Source organism: Ascaphus truei, chromosome 4, assembly GCF_040206685.1.
Source record: "Ascaphus truei isolate aAscTru1 chromosome 4, aAscTru1.hap1, whole genome shotgun sequence".
NCBI classification, from domain to species: domain Eukaryota; kingdom Metazoa; phylum Chordata; class Amphibia; order Anura; family Ascaphidae; genus Ascaphus; species Ascaphus truei.
This window is the reverse complement of record NC_134486.1, coordinates 377,056,231-377,073,488: the sequence shown is the minus strand read 5'-3', so window position 1 is coordinate 377,073,488 and position 17,258 is coordinate 377,056,231. Positions and strand designations below refer to the sequence as shown.

General features: G+C 46.3%; 1 protein-coding gene across 2 annotated transcripts in view; it reads left to right on the top strand.

Annotated features, from left to right (window-relative positions):
- The window catches only part of WDR35 (WD repeat domain 35), a 76,919-nt gene that overhangs the window by 21,557 nt on the left and 38,104 nt on the right, over nucleotides 1-17,258 (top strand). For both annotated transcript variants that reach the window (XM_075598428.1, XM_075598427.1), the window contains exons 9-10: nucleotides 14,719-14,844; nucleotides 15,806-15,991. In XM_075598428.1, the coding sequence (XP_075454543.1) occupies nucleotides 14,719-14,844; nucleotides 15,806-15,991 (312 nt within the window). The remainder of the gene's footprint in view (nucleotides 1-14,718; nucleotides 14,845-15,805; nucleotides 15,992-17,258) is intronic.

The window sequence follows — 17,258 nt, the reverse complement described above, 5'->3', positions numbered from 1 at the left end:
CAGTTCTTTAGTTTTCTTTAAGTAGAGATTGCCCACATGAAACTATTGAAGTATAAAAATAAATAAATAAATAAAAAGACTGAACTGCAGCTTTAATTTAAGTGCCTTCGGGAAGCGCGCGGGGACTCTGTAAACCCTGCGCCCCCCAGCACTCAGTCTCGCGCCCCCCAGTTTTTGCACTGCTTTTCTAACTAATCGGCTTTCAGAGTTGGGCAGTGGATATTCACAGTTGAGTGCAAATAGCCGCACGGCTATTCGCACTCAGTAAGAAAAAAAATGGGGAAAAAAATAAACATCCCAGCTAGGAATCAAACCCTGGTCCACTCTGTTAATGGCCTGGAGCATAACCACTGAGCTATAAGACTTTCTGATGCTTTTGAAGTGAATAAAGGCATAGAAGCCTATTGACATTACAGTGTTCATAGCAGCTCGGCTATTCGCACTCAGTAGGAAATGAAATGGAAAAAAAAGACAGAACACTCCCCTATTGACATTCTATACCCCTGCATCTGTAATCAGCGCGGCTTTAGGCTGAGTCCCCAGTCGGCACCGTGGCACGCGCCCGGCAGGGGGGCGGCGCATGCAGAGCGCTAGACCGCGATCTGCGGTCTGAGGGGAGAGAGAACGTTTGCGATGGGAGGGGGCGTGGCGGTAGGTTTGCGGGGGCGTGGCCATGACGTCCCGCAGCTGGTTCGCCCTCATTGGCTGAACCGCTGGCGGGGGCATGGCCACGCCTCCATCGCAAATGCCAATCTCAAACTCCCCTGCCTGCCTGAAAACCTGTCGCGCACCGCTGGGGAAAGGTGCGCGACAAGGTAGGGACTGGGACCGGAGGAACTGGGTGGGCGGGGCTTGATCGCACAGACGTGCGCTGTAGTAGTTAGTGGGACCGCAGCCTTAGGAGCCGCTTACGCATGCGTGCGGAGGCGTGTGGAAATGCAGGCGACAGGCAAGATTAAATATACGCGCTGAGGTGAGCGGAGTAGCGATCACGTAACGGCAAACATCCAAAGGGGATGAGGGACTAGCCCCGCCTCCCGCCCCACCTTCGCCCCGCCCCCGAAGCGCGCTCACTGCCTCACCTGTCAGGCCACAAAAAAGCACCAGCTTCTGCAGGCGAGGCAGAGCAGGAGCGCGGCCCGAGGCACCATGCCCGAGTCCTTAGGCCTCGGGCATGGTCATCGCTTAGGCACTGAGGCGTGCTGCTGCTGGGCACTGGGCCCCTGCAGCCGCAATGAGAGTGGCTTTAGCAGGGTCTCGCGCACGCTTCCGCATGCCTGCAGAAGCGTGTCTTAAGAAATCTTTACTTTCTTAGCTTGCCGGAGAGCAGGGCCGGTCACGTGAGTGGTTCGCCGAATGAGGGAGAACCAGCTCCGTGATGTCACTGGCCCGCCCCCAGACACGCCCACGGACGGCGCGCACTCCAAGGCCAGGGAAAGCACTGTTTTCCCTCAGCCTCAGCGTGCATCCGCACGGCTTCAGTCTCTATGGACTAAGCCTTAGGCTGCGGCCTGAGAGGGAGCGTGGCGTGCTGGCACACAAGCGCTGCGCCCTGACACACGAGCGCTGTGCCCTGCTCGGCCGTGCAATTTGTGGCTAGGTGCACGCTCATCTGGGGGCGCGGCCACAACGGCACTGAGCTGGTTTGCCCTCATTAGGTGAACCGCTTACGTGACGTGCTTGGAGGCGGCAAATTCAATTTTGCTTGCTTTGCAAGTGTCTCAAGCCCTGATGCTCACACTGGCCAGACAAATAAGGCCTCGGCTAGGGTTCCTGCTGGCGTGCGGAGGTGCGCTGAGGCTCAGGGAAAGCGGGTGCTTTCCCTGGCCTTAGACAGCGCGCTGTCCGGGGGCGTTTCGGCGGGCGGGCCAGTGATGTCACGGAGCTGGTTCGCCCTCATTCGGGGAACCGCTCCTGTAACCGGCCCTGCGCACCGGCAAGCGGGGAAATTTACAACGCGCGGAAGCGTAGGCGAGCCCCTACTAAAGCCACTCTCATTGCGGCTGGAGGGGCTCAGTGCCGAGCGGAAGCGCACCTCTGCCCGCAAGCACTAAACATGGACGCGGCCTTATGCATAATGATGTATACCAATTATAAACTGGGTTGCGATATATGTGCTGTACACCATTGATCTTAATCAGGGCCGCCAACAGCGGGGGAGAAAGGGTACTGGCGTCCCTGGCCCTGTGGGTCAGGGGGACCCGGCCGCCCGGGCCCCCTGCGCGGCCGGGCGCCTGTTAATTAAAAAAAATAAGAAATCGCTGCAAAAAAAATTGCGGTGTCTCCCTGTGGTAGCGCCGGAAGTAGTCCGGGTTAAGCTTCCGGCACGCCGGTGTCAGAGGGAGCCCCGTTTCGCGTGGGAGCTGCATCGCGAGACAGGTGCTTCATGGCCGGTGTCAACTGCTGTGACCCCCCCCCCCCCATCGGGCCAGCATCGGCCCCACCCCCGCAGCACACTGGTGCGCGCGTGAGCAGTGGCGTGATGCCTGCAGCGGGGCTGGCGGCAACTGCTGTGACCAGCCGCCGGGCCCCCCGCTGCACCGCCATTCCCCCCCCCCCCCCCCCGCACCGCCCCCCCCCCCCCCCCCGCATGACAGGGCTGTCCTGTCACCCACCGCAGCCGCTAGACAACCCACGCAGCCGCGGGAAACCCCTGTACCGCCGCCCCCCGCAGCATTGTTCCCCCACCCCCAGTACCGTCGCCACCACCCGCAAACACACTCAGGCCGCCCCCCCCCCCCCCCCCCCCTGCTGGTAAGTCTGATTTTTGGGGATGTTTGGGTTTTTTTTTTTATATGTATTTTATTGCAGATATTTTTTATATTATTACACATTCCTAATGAGAGAGACAGAGATATATATATATATATATATATATATCTATATATATATATATATAGATATATATATATATATATATATTTTCTTATTCTTATTATTCATACCACAAAAGGTCACATAAACACATGTAATACAACCTTTTTGGATTAACAATTTATACATTTACACGGCCGGGACGAGTGGATTTACCCTCTGAGCGAGCAACTATTGGCCCAAGCCAGTAGAGTTTTCAGGCAGGCAGGGGAGTTTGAGATTGGCATTTGCGACGGAGGCGTGGCCACGCCCCCGTCGGCAGTTCAGCCAATGAGGGCGAACCAGCCTCGGGACGTCATGGCCACGCCCCGCAAACCTACTGCCACGCACCCTCTCGTCGCAAACGTTCTCTCTCCCCTCAGACCGCAGATCGCGGTCTTGCGCTGTGCATGCGCCGCCCCGCCGCCGGGCGCGTGCCGCAGTGCTGACTGGGGACTCAGCCTAAAGCCGCGCTGATTACAGATGCAGGGGTATAGAATGTCAATAGGGGAGTGTTCTGTCTTTTTTTTCCATTTTATTTCCTACTGAGTGCGAATAGCCGAGCTGCTATGAACACTGTAATGTCAATAGGCTTCTATGCGTTTATTCATTTCAAAAGCATCAGAAAGTCTTATAGCTCAATGGTAATGCTCCAGGCCATTAACAGAGTGGACCAGGGTTCGATTCCTGGCTGGGATGTTTATTTTTTTTCCATTTTATTTCCTACTGAGTGCGAATAGCCGTGCGGCTATTTGCACTCAACTGTGAATATACACTGCCTCAGAGCTGCAGCACTATACAGTGAGTTACAGCAGCTCTGTGTCCTGCTGCCTCCCCTAACTCCTCCCCCCCTGTCTGTGTGTGAGAGAGCTCCGCACAGGAGAGGCAGAGAGAGAGGGAGAGTAAAGCAAAGGTGAGGGTTATATTGCGTGTTTTGGGGACATAGGGGGCTGCAGTGTGTGCAGGGAGGGGGGAGAGGTGTGTGTATAGAGGGGGCGGGGGCTGTAGTGTATGAGAGTGAGAGGGAGGCGTGTGCGTGTGTGCTGTAGTCTGTGCAAAACAAATGTTTTACCCCTCGAAAACGGATTTAACATTAATATTATGTGAACAGTAGATTTACAGCAACCAAAGCTTGAACAAGTCACTATTTCCCTCAGATTCCAAAACATATGCATGGCTGTATGTTCTACGTAGTATAGCACTGTGTGGGTTATTAAATTGCAATAGTACTGATCAGGGCACTAGCACATGGAAATTCCCATTAACTAAAATTGGGAGTTTCTGTATAATCTTTCCCTGATCGGCATTAGCACAGTTTAATGTAATAACCCCATTCTGGAGTGGCTCTGGCTCTGGCAACAAGTTGAAGCAGGGGAGCCTGGTTCAAATCCCAGGGTCAGCTCCTTGTGACCTTGGGCAAGTCGCTTTATCTCCCTGTGCCTCAGGCACCAAAAACATAGATTGTAAACTCATCTGGGCAGGGGCTGTGTCTGTAATAACCCTATGTGCTGCGTCCCGCCCGCTATACTGTAATTGGGAGAAAAGCTCTATATGAAGTAAAAATTATAATTATTATATTTGAGTACTATATACATAAAAGAAAAAAACAGACAAAAGTAAACAGTAGGAGAAGGGAGTCCTTAGCCTGAATTATTCTCTTGTCGTCTTTAGTTTTATTATTTACAATTCCTTTCTCCGCCCGCCCCCTTTTAATTTTTTTTTATCATCATTGATTGTGTTATTAACACTTGCCTTTATGTTTTATTTTAATTTCCTCCAATAATAACATATATTTTATATATATATTTTTATTTATAATATACATATTATTGTTAACACTAAACTCGTATTGTAATGACTAACACTTACTAGTATTTTACTAGCTAGCTCTATCAATAACAAACCTTTCTGTCAGTCAGCCTGACTCCTGCCAGATTAGAAACTGCTCCCACTTCCCCTCACAGAACAATGTTGCCACGGCAATCCCAGTCCTGCTCAAGACTTTCCCGCCTTTCTGGTGTTGCTAGGCAATGTCCCGCACATGCTGCTGGGGAAGATGAGCCCTTAACTCTCCCCTACCCCCCCTTGCATATCTAACATATTTCCCTCGCCCCCCTTTCTTAAATGTGGTCATGGTCCCCATGACGTTCTTCTTACACACTATGCAGAGCCATATCACCGTCTGACCCTCCCATGCAGACACGGAAGGGGAGTGCTCTGGATGTGGGTAAAGTTTACATCCTGTGAAGGACTCAAAGTGGAGCTGCTGGAGCCTCCTGCAACCAGTGCTGCTTACACCCTGTAGGTATCTTGTTACTTCCTGCAGGTGGTAGCCCCTGATGGAGTTCTCCTTCCTTAGCTCATGCATACTGTATCTCTGCAGACATCAGCTCTTCCTGCAGTTTATCAGCTGTGTGCTGAGTGACTGTTATCCTGTGCTGTGCAGCCTGTTGTTCATCCTCAACCTTGTATGTATGTTCTGTATGTATGTTCTGTATGTTCTGTATGTATGTTCTGTATATCTTTACTTTATATAGCACCATTAATGTACATATCACTTCACAGCAGTAATACACATGACAATCGTATAAATCACAAATAATACAAATAACACATCATGGAAATAAGTGCATCAGACATAAAAGTAACTTTGTGGAAGAGCAGTCCCTGCTCCGAAGAGCTTACAATCTAATAGGTAGGGAGAATGTACAGAGACAGTAGGAGGGCATCCTGGTAAGTGCGTCTGCAGGGGGCCAATCTTTATGTATCATTTGTCTTGTATTATCCATCATATACTTCTTTAAGCAAGTGTGTCTTAAGGTAGTTCTAAAAAGTGGATAGAGAGGGTGCTAGTCGGGTGTTGAGGGGAAGGACTTTCCAGAGGTGTGGGGGAGAAAGGTTTAAGGCGGGAGAAGGCTTTAGATACAAAGGGGGTGGAGAGAAGACATTCTTGAGCAGAACGCAAGAGTCGGGATGGTGCATAGCGAAATTAGGGTTGAGATGTAAGGAGGAGCAGAAGAGTGTAAAGCTTTAAAAGTGAGGAGAATTGCATGTGTAATACAGGATTTGATAGTAAGCCAGGAGAGTGATTTCAGCACGGGAGACGCTGAGACAGATTTAGGAAAGAGTAGAGTGATTCTGGCAGCTGCGTTAAGAATAGATTGTAGGGGAGACAGGTGAGAGGCAGGAAGGCCGGACAGCAGGAGGTTACAGTAATCGAGACAGGAGAGAATGAGGGCATGAGTTAAAGTTTTATCAGTCGAGTAACAGAGGAAAGGGTGTATCCTTGTAATATTGCGGAGAAAGAAGCGACAGGTTTTAGATATGTTTTGAATGTGAGGGGAGAATGTGAGAGAGGAGGCGAGTGTGACCCCTAGGCAGCATGCTTGGGCTACTGGGTGAATGATGGTACTTCCAACAGTAATGTGGAAGTAGGTGGTAGGGCCAGGTTTGGGAAGAAGTATGAGGAGCTCTGTTTTTGCCATGTTAAGTTTAAGGCGGCGGAGGGCTATCCAGGATGATATAGACCAGAGACCTTCAGAAATTTTGGTCTGTACAGCAGGTGTAAGGTCAGGGGTTGAAAGATAAATTTTGTGTGTCGTCAGCATAGAGGTGCTATTTAAACCCAAGAGATGTGATTAGGTCACCAAAAGAAAGTGTGTACAGAGAAAAGATAAGAGGTCCCAGGACAGAGCCCTGGGGTATCCCCACAGAGAGATCGATAGAGGAGGAGGTGTTGGCAAAAGAGACACTGAAAGTACGATGGGAGAGATGGAGTAGATCCAAAATAGAGCTTTGTTACGAATAACAAGAATATGGAGAATGTGAAGGAGAAGAGGGTGGTCCATGGTGTCAAATGCTGCAGAGAGGTTAAGTAGTATGAGCAGAGTGTAATGACCTCTGTCTTTGGCTGCATGTAGGTCATTAGTTATTTTAGTGAGGGCTATTTCAGTGAAGTGAGCAGTGCGGAAGCCAGATTGTAGACGGTCTAGGAGAGAATATGTGTTGAGAATACAAGACTTTCAAGGAGTTTGGAGACAAAAGGCAGGAGGGAGACAGGTCGATTAGTTAGAAAGACAGGTAGGGTCAAGCTTGCTGTTTTTGAGTAATGGTATAAGTGTTGCATGTTTGAAGGAGGAGGGAAAGGTACCAGAGTAGAGGGAAGAGTTAAAAATATGTGTGAGCGTTGGGATTATAATAGGAGCAAGAGGTTTTAGGAGATAGTAGGGAATGGGGTCAAAAGGGCAGGTGGTAGAAGACGAGGAGATCAGCAGTGACACATCCTCCTCCGAGACAGCGCAAAAGAGTCAAGGATGGCAGGAGGATAGTTAGGAGGGGGTGTTGGATGGGAGGAGGAAACAGAGGGGATGTTCTGACGTATGGTTTCCACCTTTTCCTTAGACTAGTCAGCAAAGTCCTGAGGTGAGATTGCGGAAGAAGAGGAGGCAGCCGAGGGTGGTCAGTGTAGAGTCAAAGACAGAGAAGAGTTTGTGAGAGTTAGACTTGTGTGTGTTGATTAGTGAAGAAAAGTAGGTTTGTTTAACCTGAAAGAGGGCAGAGTTGAAACAGGACAACATAAATTTGTAGTGAAGGAAGTCTGAGCGTGTGAGATTTCCTCCAGAGGCTTTCAGAGGAACGAGTGGAGGAACGCAGCATGCGCTTATGGGGTTAGAAGGGTGAGGACGGCAGAGAGAAAGCGGGGCATGTAGATCAAGAGAGGAGGATAAGGCAGAGTTGTAGTTCCTGACCAGGTTGTCAGGGTCTGTAGCAGAACTAAGGTGGAGCGTAAAGTGGAATCAAAGGCTGGTAGGTTAGAGGGCAGGTTTCTGCAGAAACGAGGGGTAGATGGAGAAGAAAAGCAAGAGAGAGAAAATGAGATGAGGTGATGGTCAGAGAGAGTAAAGGGAAATGGAGAAATCAGAGAGAGAAAAGTTTAGTGAAAACCAGGTCTAGATAGTGGCCATCCTTGTGGGTGCTAGCTGCAATCCACTGTTGAAGGCCAAAAGAAGAGGTTAGAGAGAGAAAGCGGGAAGCCCAAGGGAGAGAGGGGTCATCAATGTGGAAGTTGAAGTCCCCAAGGAGAAGAACAGGGGAGTCTGAAGAGAGAAAGAAAGAGAACCAGGATTCAAAATGAGAGAAAGGCAGAAGGGGGATTAGTAGAGGAAGGTGGGTGATAGATGACCACCACGTGGACAGGTAGATGAGAGAAAATCTGGACAGTGTGAGCCTCAATGGAGGGAAAAGCAAGAGAGGGAGGAATAGGTTTGGTAACGAGAGGGGGAGGGGAAAAGAGAGGGGGAGGGGAAAAGAGAGGGGGAGGGGAAAAGAGAGGGGGAGGGGAAAAGAGAGGGGGAGGGGAAAAGAGAGGGGGAGGGGAAAAGAGAGGGGGAGGGGAAAAGAGGGGGAGCAGCTTGAGAGAGAGAGGGAGCAGCTTGAGAGAGAGAGGGAGCAGCTTGAGAGAGAGAGAGAGGGAGCGCTTGTTGGGAAGGGAGCGAGCATTTCAAAGGGCACAGGAGAAAGGGAGAGAAGAGGGAGGGTGGCAGGGGATGGGTATGAGGTTGGAGGGGTTGACACCAGGAGTAGTAGAAGTTGCATTTTGCAGGTGAAGACTAGATCATTTAGAAATAAAGCAGGGATCAGGACTGGGGGAGATATCTCCAGAAGCAAGGAGGACAAGCATGGATAGATAGAGAATGTGTGAGGCTGATTTTGTAGGGATGTGCTTTAGTGCAGGGGTTATAGCTGTGCAGTGTCAGGGGGCTTAGGTAAGAAAGGAGTTCATGTGACCTGAAAAGTGGTGAAGGAAGATGTATGAATAGAGTTAGAGACATAATGAGGCTGGTAGAAAAAAAGTGCATAATTTGAAAAGAAGTGAGGTCACAGCAAATATAAATAGTAGGGGCAGCATCACAACTATAGTTCTGAGATGTGCAGTCTGGGTTAGATGATATACTCCTTTCCAGCTCAAATGCAGGAATCAGGGCCAGTACGTGTCCACTTGTTCACTCCTACCAAAGGTCCACTTGTTCACTCCTTTTGAACTCCTTTTTAAACTCCAGTTTTCTTGCTACTTAAAAGGGCTATTTGACAAAGGCTGCAGACAGCATAGGCTTCTATGTTGACTGGTTTTATAGCTCTAAAATGTCATTAGAATTAAGTACAGCCCAGGCAACTTAATTAGCACATGTGAGGACATTAAAACAGATGGTTTTCCTAAACAGGGTGTTGTCCAAGTAAATACAGATCAATTGCAGATGGGTTTAATTTAAAAGCCTTGTGCTTGTCCTCCCTCAACGTCTCCATCTCCCTGATGTTGTCCCAATAAGCCTTCTCCAGATACTGCTGGTGTTGAGTTGCAATCTCCAGCTCATTCTGTGGATGGGAGATCTGATACCTTTCTCCCTCACCAGAGCTCATTAGTCCCTTGATGAACACAAGGCCGTCGACAGCTTTCCCGACAGGCCCTGGGTTTCGACGGCCTTTTGAGCCCCTCCTTTCTCTTACACTCCTGCCCTCTCACACACTCGCTCTCACCCCCTCTAATTCTCTCCCCCTTATCACACTACCCCCTCTCATCCACGCCCTCCCCCCCATGTATTTCTCTCCTCCCCAACTCACTTCCCCCTCACACTATATTCCTCCTCCCCCACCCCTGTCTCACACCCCCTCCTCTCCCTCTCTTATACCTTCACCTCTCCCCCTCCCTCTTTTACAGACCCCATCTCGCTCGCTCATCCCCCACGCTCAATTTCTCACACACATTCAACCTCCCCGCGCCCCCTCACACACCTTCAGATCCCATTCTCTCCTTGACCCTCGGACCATGTCTCTCCTACACAGGTCCCTCATGGGCCTGTATTTCCGTACACTCGCACTTCTCGCATTGCAAAATCTGGGGCTCTGCTCCTTCGCAGGTGGTGAGGTCAGACTATATGTGCCCCAGGATTTTTTATTGGTTTCACTTGATTTACTTCTACACCACATGTGCCTTGAGCATATTTGATTGTTGCCACATTATATGAATATACTAGGTTTTATTTAGTCTGCGCTATATTTTCTGTTTCACAAATCTGGCAGATGCCAGCTAGTCAGGGTAGGAACATTATTCCTGGTCTCTGCACACGGCCCTAGACCCGGTTGATGAGGTTACTGGGGTCGAAGGTGGTACAGGACAATGCTTATACAATCCCCTTCCACAGACAAACCATACAGATATAGCCCCAAGAATTACAGCTTTCTTGTAGAGCAAGTCCATTCAGCAGGTGGTCGACCTCTCCCTGGTTCCTCAACAATGGGCCTAATCCTATCAGTGTCCAGGCCTACAATACCAAACTCTGATGTGATTATACAGTAGCTCATTTTGCAAGAGTTAACCCCTACAGGTCCCCACTCTTGAATAGAGCTGTACATCACTGTTTCACATACTTTAAGAGGAACATGTATAGGACTGGTACAATAAACAGTACATACATAAATAACTACATCATATCCTTGACAGGTAGGGGTAATGGCGGGCTTAACCTTTATTTACAAGCAGCCAAATCTACCCCTAGCGTCACAGACACAACCTCCGATCTTCGTGTCTTATTTGACACAAAGAGAAAAAAGTTGTCTGTTCCCGTCGCAATGTTGCGCTGTCTGTCCTTTCCCCAAACTCCTCCTATATCTAATAGTCCTAATAGAGGACTGTCCTATCCCCAAACGGCTAAGTCATACATTAGCATGTATTAAAAATGACAAATTACACAAATTTTGGAGCAGTGCTCCAGCTTGTGACACCTGACATCTCCATGCTTCTACAATGGGATAAAGATGAGCTTGGAAATAGTAGGAGAGAAGTCTGGTGGTTTCAAGAACAGCATGATCATCTTTATCCACCCCCAAACAAACGGTATACCATTAATTTCCTGGGCTACAAGGAGGGCATGAATTACAACATGCTTCTGGAATCTGGAACTGGATAGTTTTGGACGATATGGTCATAATTCAGGAAACCTGTAGTGTTTGGCGTGCCTTTAATATTCACCAAGTGCAATGTTGTTGCTCACCTTGAAAGATTCATTGAAGAAATAAAATGAGCCACTCAATTGCCATGCAAAGTGTTGTCATTGGTTATTGCTACTTCAATCTAATATAGAAAGATAACGTATATTAGGGCTCTGGCGGGCAATATAGTTTCCTTTGGTGAACTTAGTCGGTATATTTTTGAGCTTTGGTCTCTGCACAGTTTTAAGTATGCCCAGGGGCGTAGCTATTGCCTGGGGACCCGCGTTCTTGGGGATCCACAAGAGATTAAACGTTGAAACAGGGAAGAAATACAAAACACCGGCATTAAATCCAAAATGTATATCCATTGGACTTGGATCAGTTTTCTCTCCCTCCCCTGTCAGCGGCCCTGCTGGCCACTTCTCTTCTCCCCACCCTTCTCTACCCCACAATCCCTTTCTGGTTCCAGTCCCGCACCGGAGACGAAGGTCTGTCCTTTCAGAATAGTCCGCTATTGGCTCTTCAGGGGAACGTAGTGGATCGTAGGTCTTAACTAAAGTGAAGAAACAAAATGCAAACTTATTTTTAAAATTTTAAGTGAATAAAGGTGGGTGTGCTCTCTCTTTTTTTGTTTGTTGTGAATTTAGCTAAATCGATTGCCAAAAAAGGCATAATACAGTAGCCTGTCAAATGATATCTCAAAGCTACATACGTATTTGAAAGCAGGGGGTCAATCTGATCTGCCAGGCAGTGGAAGGCAGAATACACATGGATACCACTTTAATATCGGTATCGGTAATATCGGTACGGAGTCAGGTGTAGTCCTAACAGTCTTGGAAAAGAAATCTTTAACACTTTAGTTGCTGATGAGGGTAGCAAGTTAAGTGAATAAAATGGGAGGAGCCTGGCCCCGATGTAGAAATCGGGCTGGAGTAAATACTGGTATATTGGCCACTACCGAAGTTGTATATCATAGTTACATATTACATAGTAGATAAGGTTGAAAAAAGACATAGGTCCATCAAGTTCAACCTATGCTAAATTTAGACAACAGATACTTTATCCTATATCTATACTTACTTATTAATCCAGAGGAAGGCAAACAAAAAACCCCATTAAGGGGAAAAATTAATTCCTTCCTGACTCCAAGAATTGGCAATCGGATTAATCCCTGGATCAACATCCTTCACATGTATACTTATTTGGTATATCCCTGTATACCTTTCCCATCTAAAAAGATGTCCAACCTTTTTTTTGAACAAATCTATTGTATCTGCAATCACAGTCTCCATGGGTAATGAATTCCACATTTTAACTGCCCTTACTGTAAAGAACCCTTTCTTTTGTTGCTGGTGAAATTTCCTTTTCTCCAACCTTAAGGGATAACCCCGAGTCCTTTGTACTACCCGTGGGATGAATAGTTCTTTTGAAAGCTCCTTGTATTGTCTCTGAATATATTTGTATATAGTTATCATATCCCCTCTTAGACGCCTCTTTTCTAATGTAAATAAATCTAATTTAGCTAGCCTCTCCTCATAAGTTAGAATGTCCACCCCCCTTTATTAATTTGGTGGCTCTTCTCTGCACTCTCTCTAGTTCCATAATGTCTTTTCTTAGGATTGGTGCCCAAAATTGTACTCCATATTCAAGGTGTGGTCTTACTAATGCTTTGTAAAGGGGCATAATTATGTTTACTTCCCTTCCATCCATTGCCCGTTTGATGCAAGATAAGATCTTGTTTGCCTTTGCAGCTACTGCATGACATTGGGCACTATTGCTAAGCCTGCTGTCTACAAGCACTCCTAAATCCTTCTCCATCAAGGATTCCCCCAATATATCTCCATTTAATTTGTAAGTCGCCTTCTTATTCTTGCATCCCGAATGCATAACCTTACATTTATCTGTATTAAACCTCATCTGCCATTTACCTGCCCACGTTTCCAGTCTCTCCAAGTCCTTCTGAAGAGAAATTACATCCTGCTCTGATTCTATTACCTACACAATTTAGTATCATCAGCAAAGATGGAGACTTTGCTCTCGATCCCAACCTCAAGGTCATTAAGAAAAAGTTAAAAAGCAGGGGTCCCAGTTCCGATCCCTGAGGTACTCCACTCACGACTTTAGCCCAACCTGAAAAAGTTCCATTTATGACAACTCTCTGTTGTCTGTCCTTTAACCAGTTTTCAATCCAGGCGCATATATTATTACTGAGTCCAATTTTCTTTATTTTGTACACCAACCTCTTGTGTGAAACCGTATCAAAAGCCTTTGCAAAATCTAAGTAGACCACATCAACTGCATTACCCTGGTCTAAATTCCTACTTACCTCCTCAAAGAAACAAATAAGGTTAGTTTGGCAAGATCTATCCTTCATAAATCCATGCTGACTATTACTAATAATTTTGTTTTCCAATAGGTATTCCTGAATATTATCCCGTATTAAACCTTCAAGTAGTTTCCCTACTATTGAAGTCAGGCTTACAGGTCTGTAATTTCCCGGTTGTGATCTAGCTCCCTTGTTAAATATAGGCACCACATCTGCTTTACGCCAATCTTGTGGTACTGAGCCTGTGTAAATTGAGTCCTTGAATATTAAATATAATGGTTTTGCTATTAATGAGCTTAACTCCTTGAGAACTCTTGGATGTATGCCATCGGGGCCAGGTGCCTTATTTACTTTAATTTTTTAAAGTTGCTTATGAACTTCTTCCTCAGTTAACCAATTGTTCATTAATATGGAGGTTGTGGCTTCCTCCTGCGGCACTACTTTTGAACTTGATTCTTCCCTGGTAAACACAGAGGCAAAGAATTTGTTTAATACCTCAGCTTTTTCCTTATCTCCAATAATCTGCCTAACCATCTCATACTGAAAGGGTCCTATATTTTCTTTTCTCATTTTTTTGTTATTAAGATACTTAAAGAACTTTTTAGGGTTGACCTTACTTTCTTTTGCAATCCTTTTTTCATTATCCATTTTTGTAATTTGATTGCCCTTTTGCAATTTTTGTTACATTCCTTATAATTCTGATACGATGTCTCTGTCCCTTCTCGTCATATCGTCATGGAGATAGCCATAATTGAAGATGTGACAACCTGTATTGACAGGAGTCAGTATAAATGGCTATCTCTCGGAGGGGAGCAAATCTCCTACAGGTCACAACAGAACTGGATGGTTAGTCCATTTAGGTAGTGTATCAACACTGTGACACTATGTCTAATAGACGAGGCTTCTAGTTCTAACTCTTAGGCTGGGATTATGGTGCCGACGTCACTGCGTGCGCGCGCCCGGCAAGCACTCTGCTGTATTTTGTTATGGGAGCCACCCCAGTGCCTGCGCAACTGCCGGCAAAGTAGCGCGTTGAAGCGGCAGCATTCTCAGCATTCAAGAAATCTGTGTTTTCAGGCGGCTGTCGCGTGACGTCGGCGCATGTGCGCTGGTTCAGCCAATGAGGGCGAACCAGCTTTGTGACGCGTCCGCCCCCGTAACGCGTCTACAATCTTTTGCAGCCAAGTTCAAAAATCGCTTGGGCTCCAGGTGTGTGCGTGGCGGCGCTCTCATTCGCACGCGGCCGCGCAGGGACCAGAATTCCAGCCTTAGGAGCCAGATACCTTTATCTGCAGATAAAGGTATCAACAAAACGTGCTATCCGACCCCCAACAAACGGAACGCAGTGCTGCCCGTGAATTCGGTGCAGTCTCCTAATATGTTCACTTATAATGGGGCCCTGAAATTTTATTTTTTTTGCCCAGGAGCCCACGCATGTCTAGCTAAGCCACTGGGTATACCTTTTATATACCTTAAGAATATATAGATATTGTTCAGGCTGTCTGTTTATATGTCATTCTTTATTAATTAACGTTTTTTTTTTTCCTTTTTAGCACCTGCGTACATTGAAGGTTCCCGGCAAACAGATGGCTGCAGTGTCATGGGAAGGGGGAGGATTGAGGATTGGACTGGCTGTGGATTCATTCATATACTTTGCAAATATTAGGCCAGTTTATAAGGTAAGAAGATAAAGCCACATGTGTGCTACAGATCTATCCTGACTGTGTATAACCATCACCGACCACAGTATAATCCGTTTTGCTGTGGTCCTGTGAAGCCATGTGGATAGGCGTTCAATTACAGGGTTTAAACCACCAATACAAGGTATATTTTTAGTTAGTTTTCATTTTACCCCTGGTACAGGAGTTACGGAGCCCGTGGTGGACCAGCTGTGGAAACAATATGGCCGCTGGGCTCAAAGCTCTCGCCAGTGACCAATAGAAAACCTGCGTCATCATCGAGAGATGTTGTCAACACGGCTTTCTATTGGTGGCCCATGCTTGTAGTTCCCCTCCATATTTGCTGTTTCTTTGTGTAAAAACTGGCACACAAAGACTACGAATATATCTCTGAAACCGGATGTCAGGGGGCCACTGATGACAGCGCCATCACCCCCTTGCCCATTTCAGGTCTGAATTGAAAAAATTCAGATGGGATTGCTGCTTTAAAATTGCAGTGATCCTCCAGTAGAGGCAGACTGTGTTTGTTTGTAGAACAACATCTATATAGTAAGTATAATCACAGATATGGTTTACAAAGAAGTTGCTCGGTTTGACCAATGTTAGCGGTGTGGTAAGTGATGGAAAGGATCGTAATAGTCCAATACCACTGGTAAAACATTGGCAACAATTTAGTCAATCCCCTCTGCTTACAGGTCAGGTTCCTTTGTTCAAAGCCTGCTCTATATTCTGATTAAGATAACTGAGGTAATTTAAAAATCACAGTAATAATAAGCTCAGAAGACACTGTTGCTGCTTATTAGAACTTCAGGGCGTCCCAATGACCTTCGTTTCTGTTGGAGAGTTTGTTGGATGCAATATGTTGGTTTTCAGGGGTGTTAAAATGCCTTTTGATGTTTGTCCTTAGCACTAAGAATAAACTAATTACATACTATAATGTTCTTGCTTACCTACTTGGCAGTGGGGCTATTGTTCCAACACGGTGGTCTACGCTTATACGAGACCGGATCGTCCAGAGTACTGTGTTGTCTTCTGGGACACAAAAAACAACGAGAAGTTTGTAAAATACGTCAAGAGTCTGATTTCTGTTACTACGTGTGGGGATTTCTGCATTTTAGCAACCAAGGCAGATGAAAACCATCCTCAGGTAAATATTTTTCTCCATTTTTGCGTTCAGTAGCACATTTAGCTTAAAGCAGGGGGGCGGGGCAACTCCAGTCCTCGAGGGCCATCAACCGGTCAGGTTTTTCGGATATCTGCACAGCCCAAATATGTATGTATGTATATCTTTACAAATAAACAAATAAAGACTGCGCTTTAGGTATCTATCTGCAATAATGTGCAAACTTAACTGTATTTTCAAAAATATATAAAATATGAAAAATAATAAAAAAATATTTTAAAAAACCTAATATATACCAGAAAATGATGCTCTAGCAATATAATACCAAAAAATAAAAATATATAAAAATAAAACTAAATCAATAACATAAACTAGTATTACCAGTGACTATTCTAAATAAAACATATAAACATGCATATATAAGAAAAATGAAAAAGAAAAAAGAATGAGTGAGCATAGAGGAGTATAGGGAAAAACTGTGAATAAAAAATGTAAAAATCACAAATGATTAAGTGAAAAATAGAGTCCACAAAAACCATGTGATGAAAAAGTCCTGTCAGGATGGAAGGAATGGATGGTGGCCCTCTATGTAGGATACTGGCAGCTTTCTGAAAGGAACAACGACCTCCCACTGGATCTAGAAAACAAGAAGAGATGAAAGCGCCCGATCCTAGTGTATTATGATAAGATACAAAATTTAATGTTCCAACAAATGCACACTCACAAACATAAAAAGTATTAAAGCATGTAATGAGTAATACTCATTCACCAGATGCTGGAAACTGCTGCTCCGCTCACACGTCCTACTCCCACAAGTTGTATGGCACCTCTGGGCTACCGTCCAGCAGGAGCTCCAGAGAGTATGCAGCTACTCCTGTTCTCAGACGGAAACAAACTGTAGTGAACAGAGGTTCCGGATAGGAGGCAGGGAGATGATAGGACCAAGGGAACCAAATCGCCAGTGTGTCATCCTGAGGTGGCGTCCCAAAGTCCCAGAACACAGCGCATCAGCGCGGGGCAGCGTCCCAGAGTCTGAATGAAAGTCCCAGATATAAAAAAGGTCTGGTGCAGTGACTGTCACTAGTTAGACTAGTATCCCTACGCGTTTCTTCACACTTAGGTGATTTCATCAACCTCTGTTCACTACAGTTTGTTTCCGTTTGAGAACAGTAGTAGCTGCATACTTTCTGGAGCTCCTGCTGGACGGTAGCCCAGAGGTGCCATACAACTTGTGGGAGTAGGACGTGTGAGCGGAGCAGCAGTTTCCAGCGTCTGGCGAATGAGTATTACT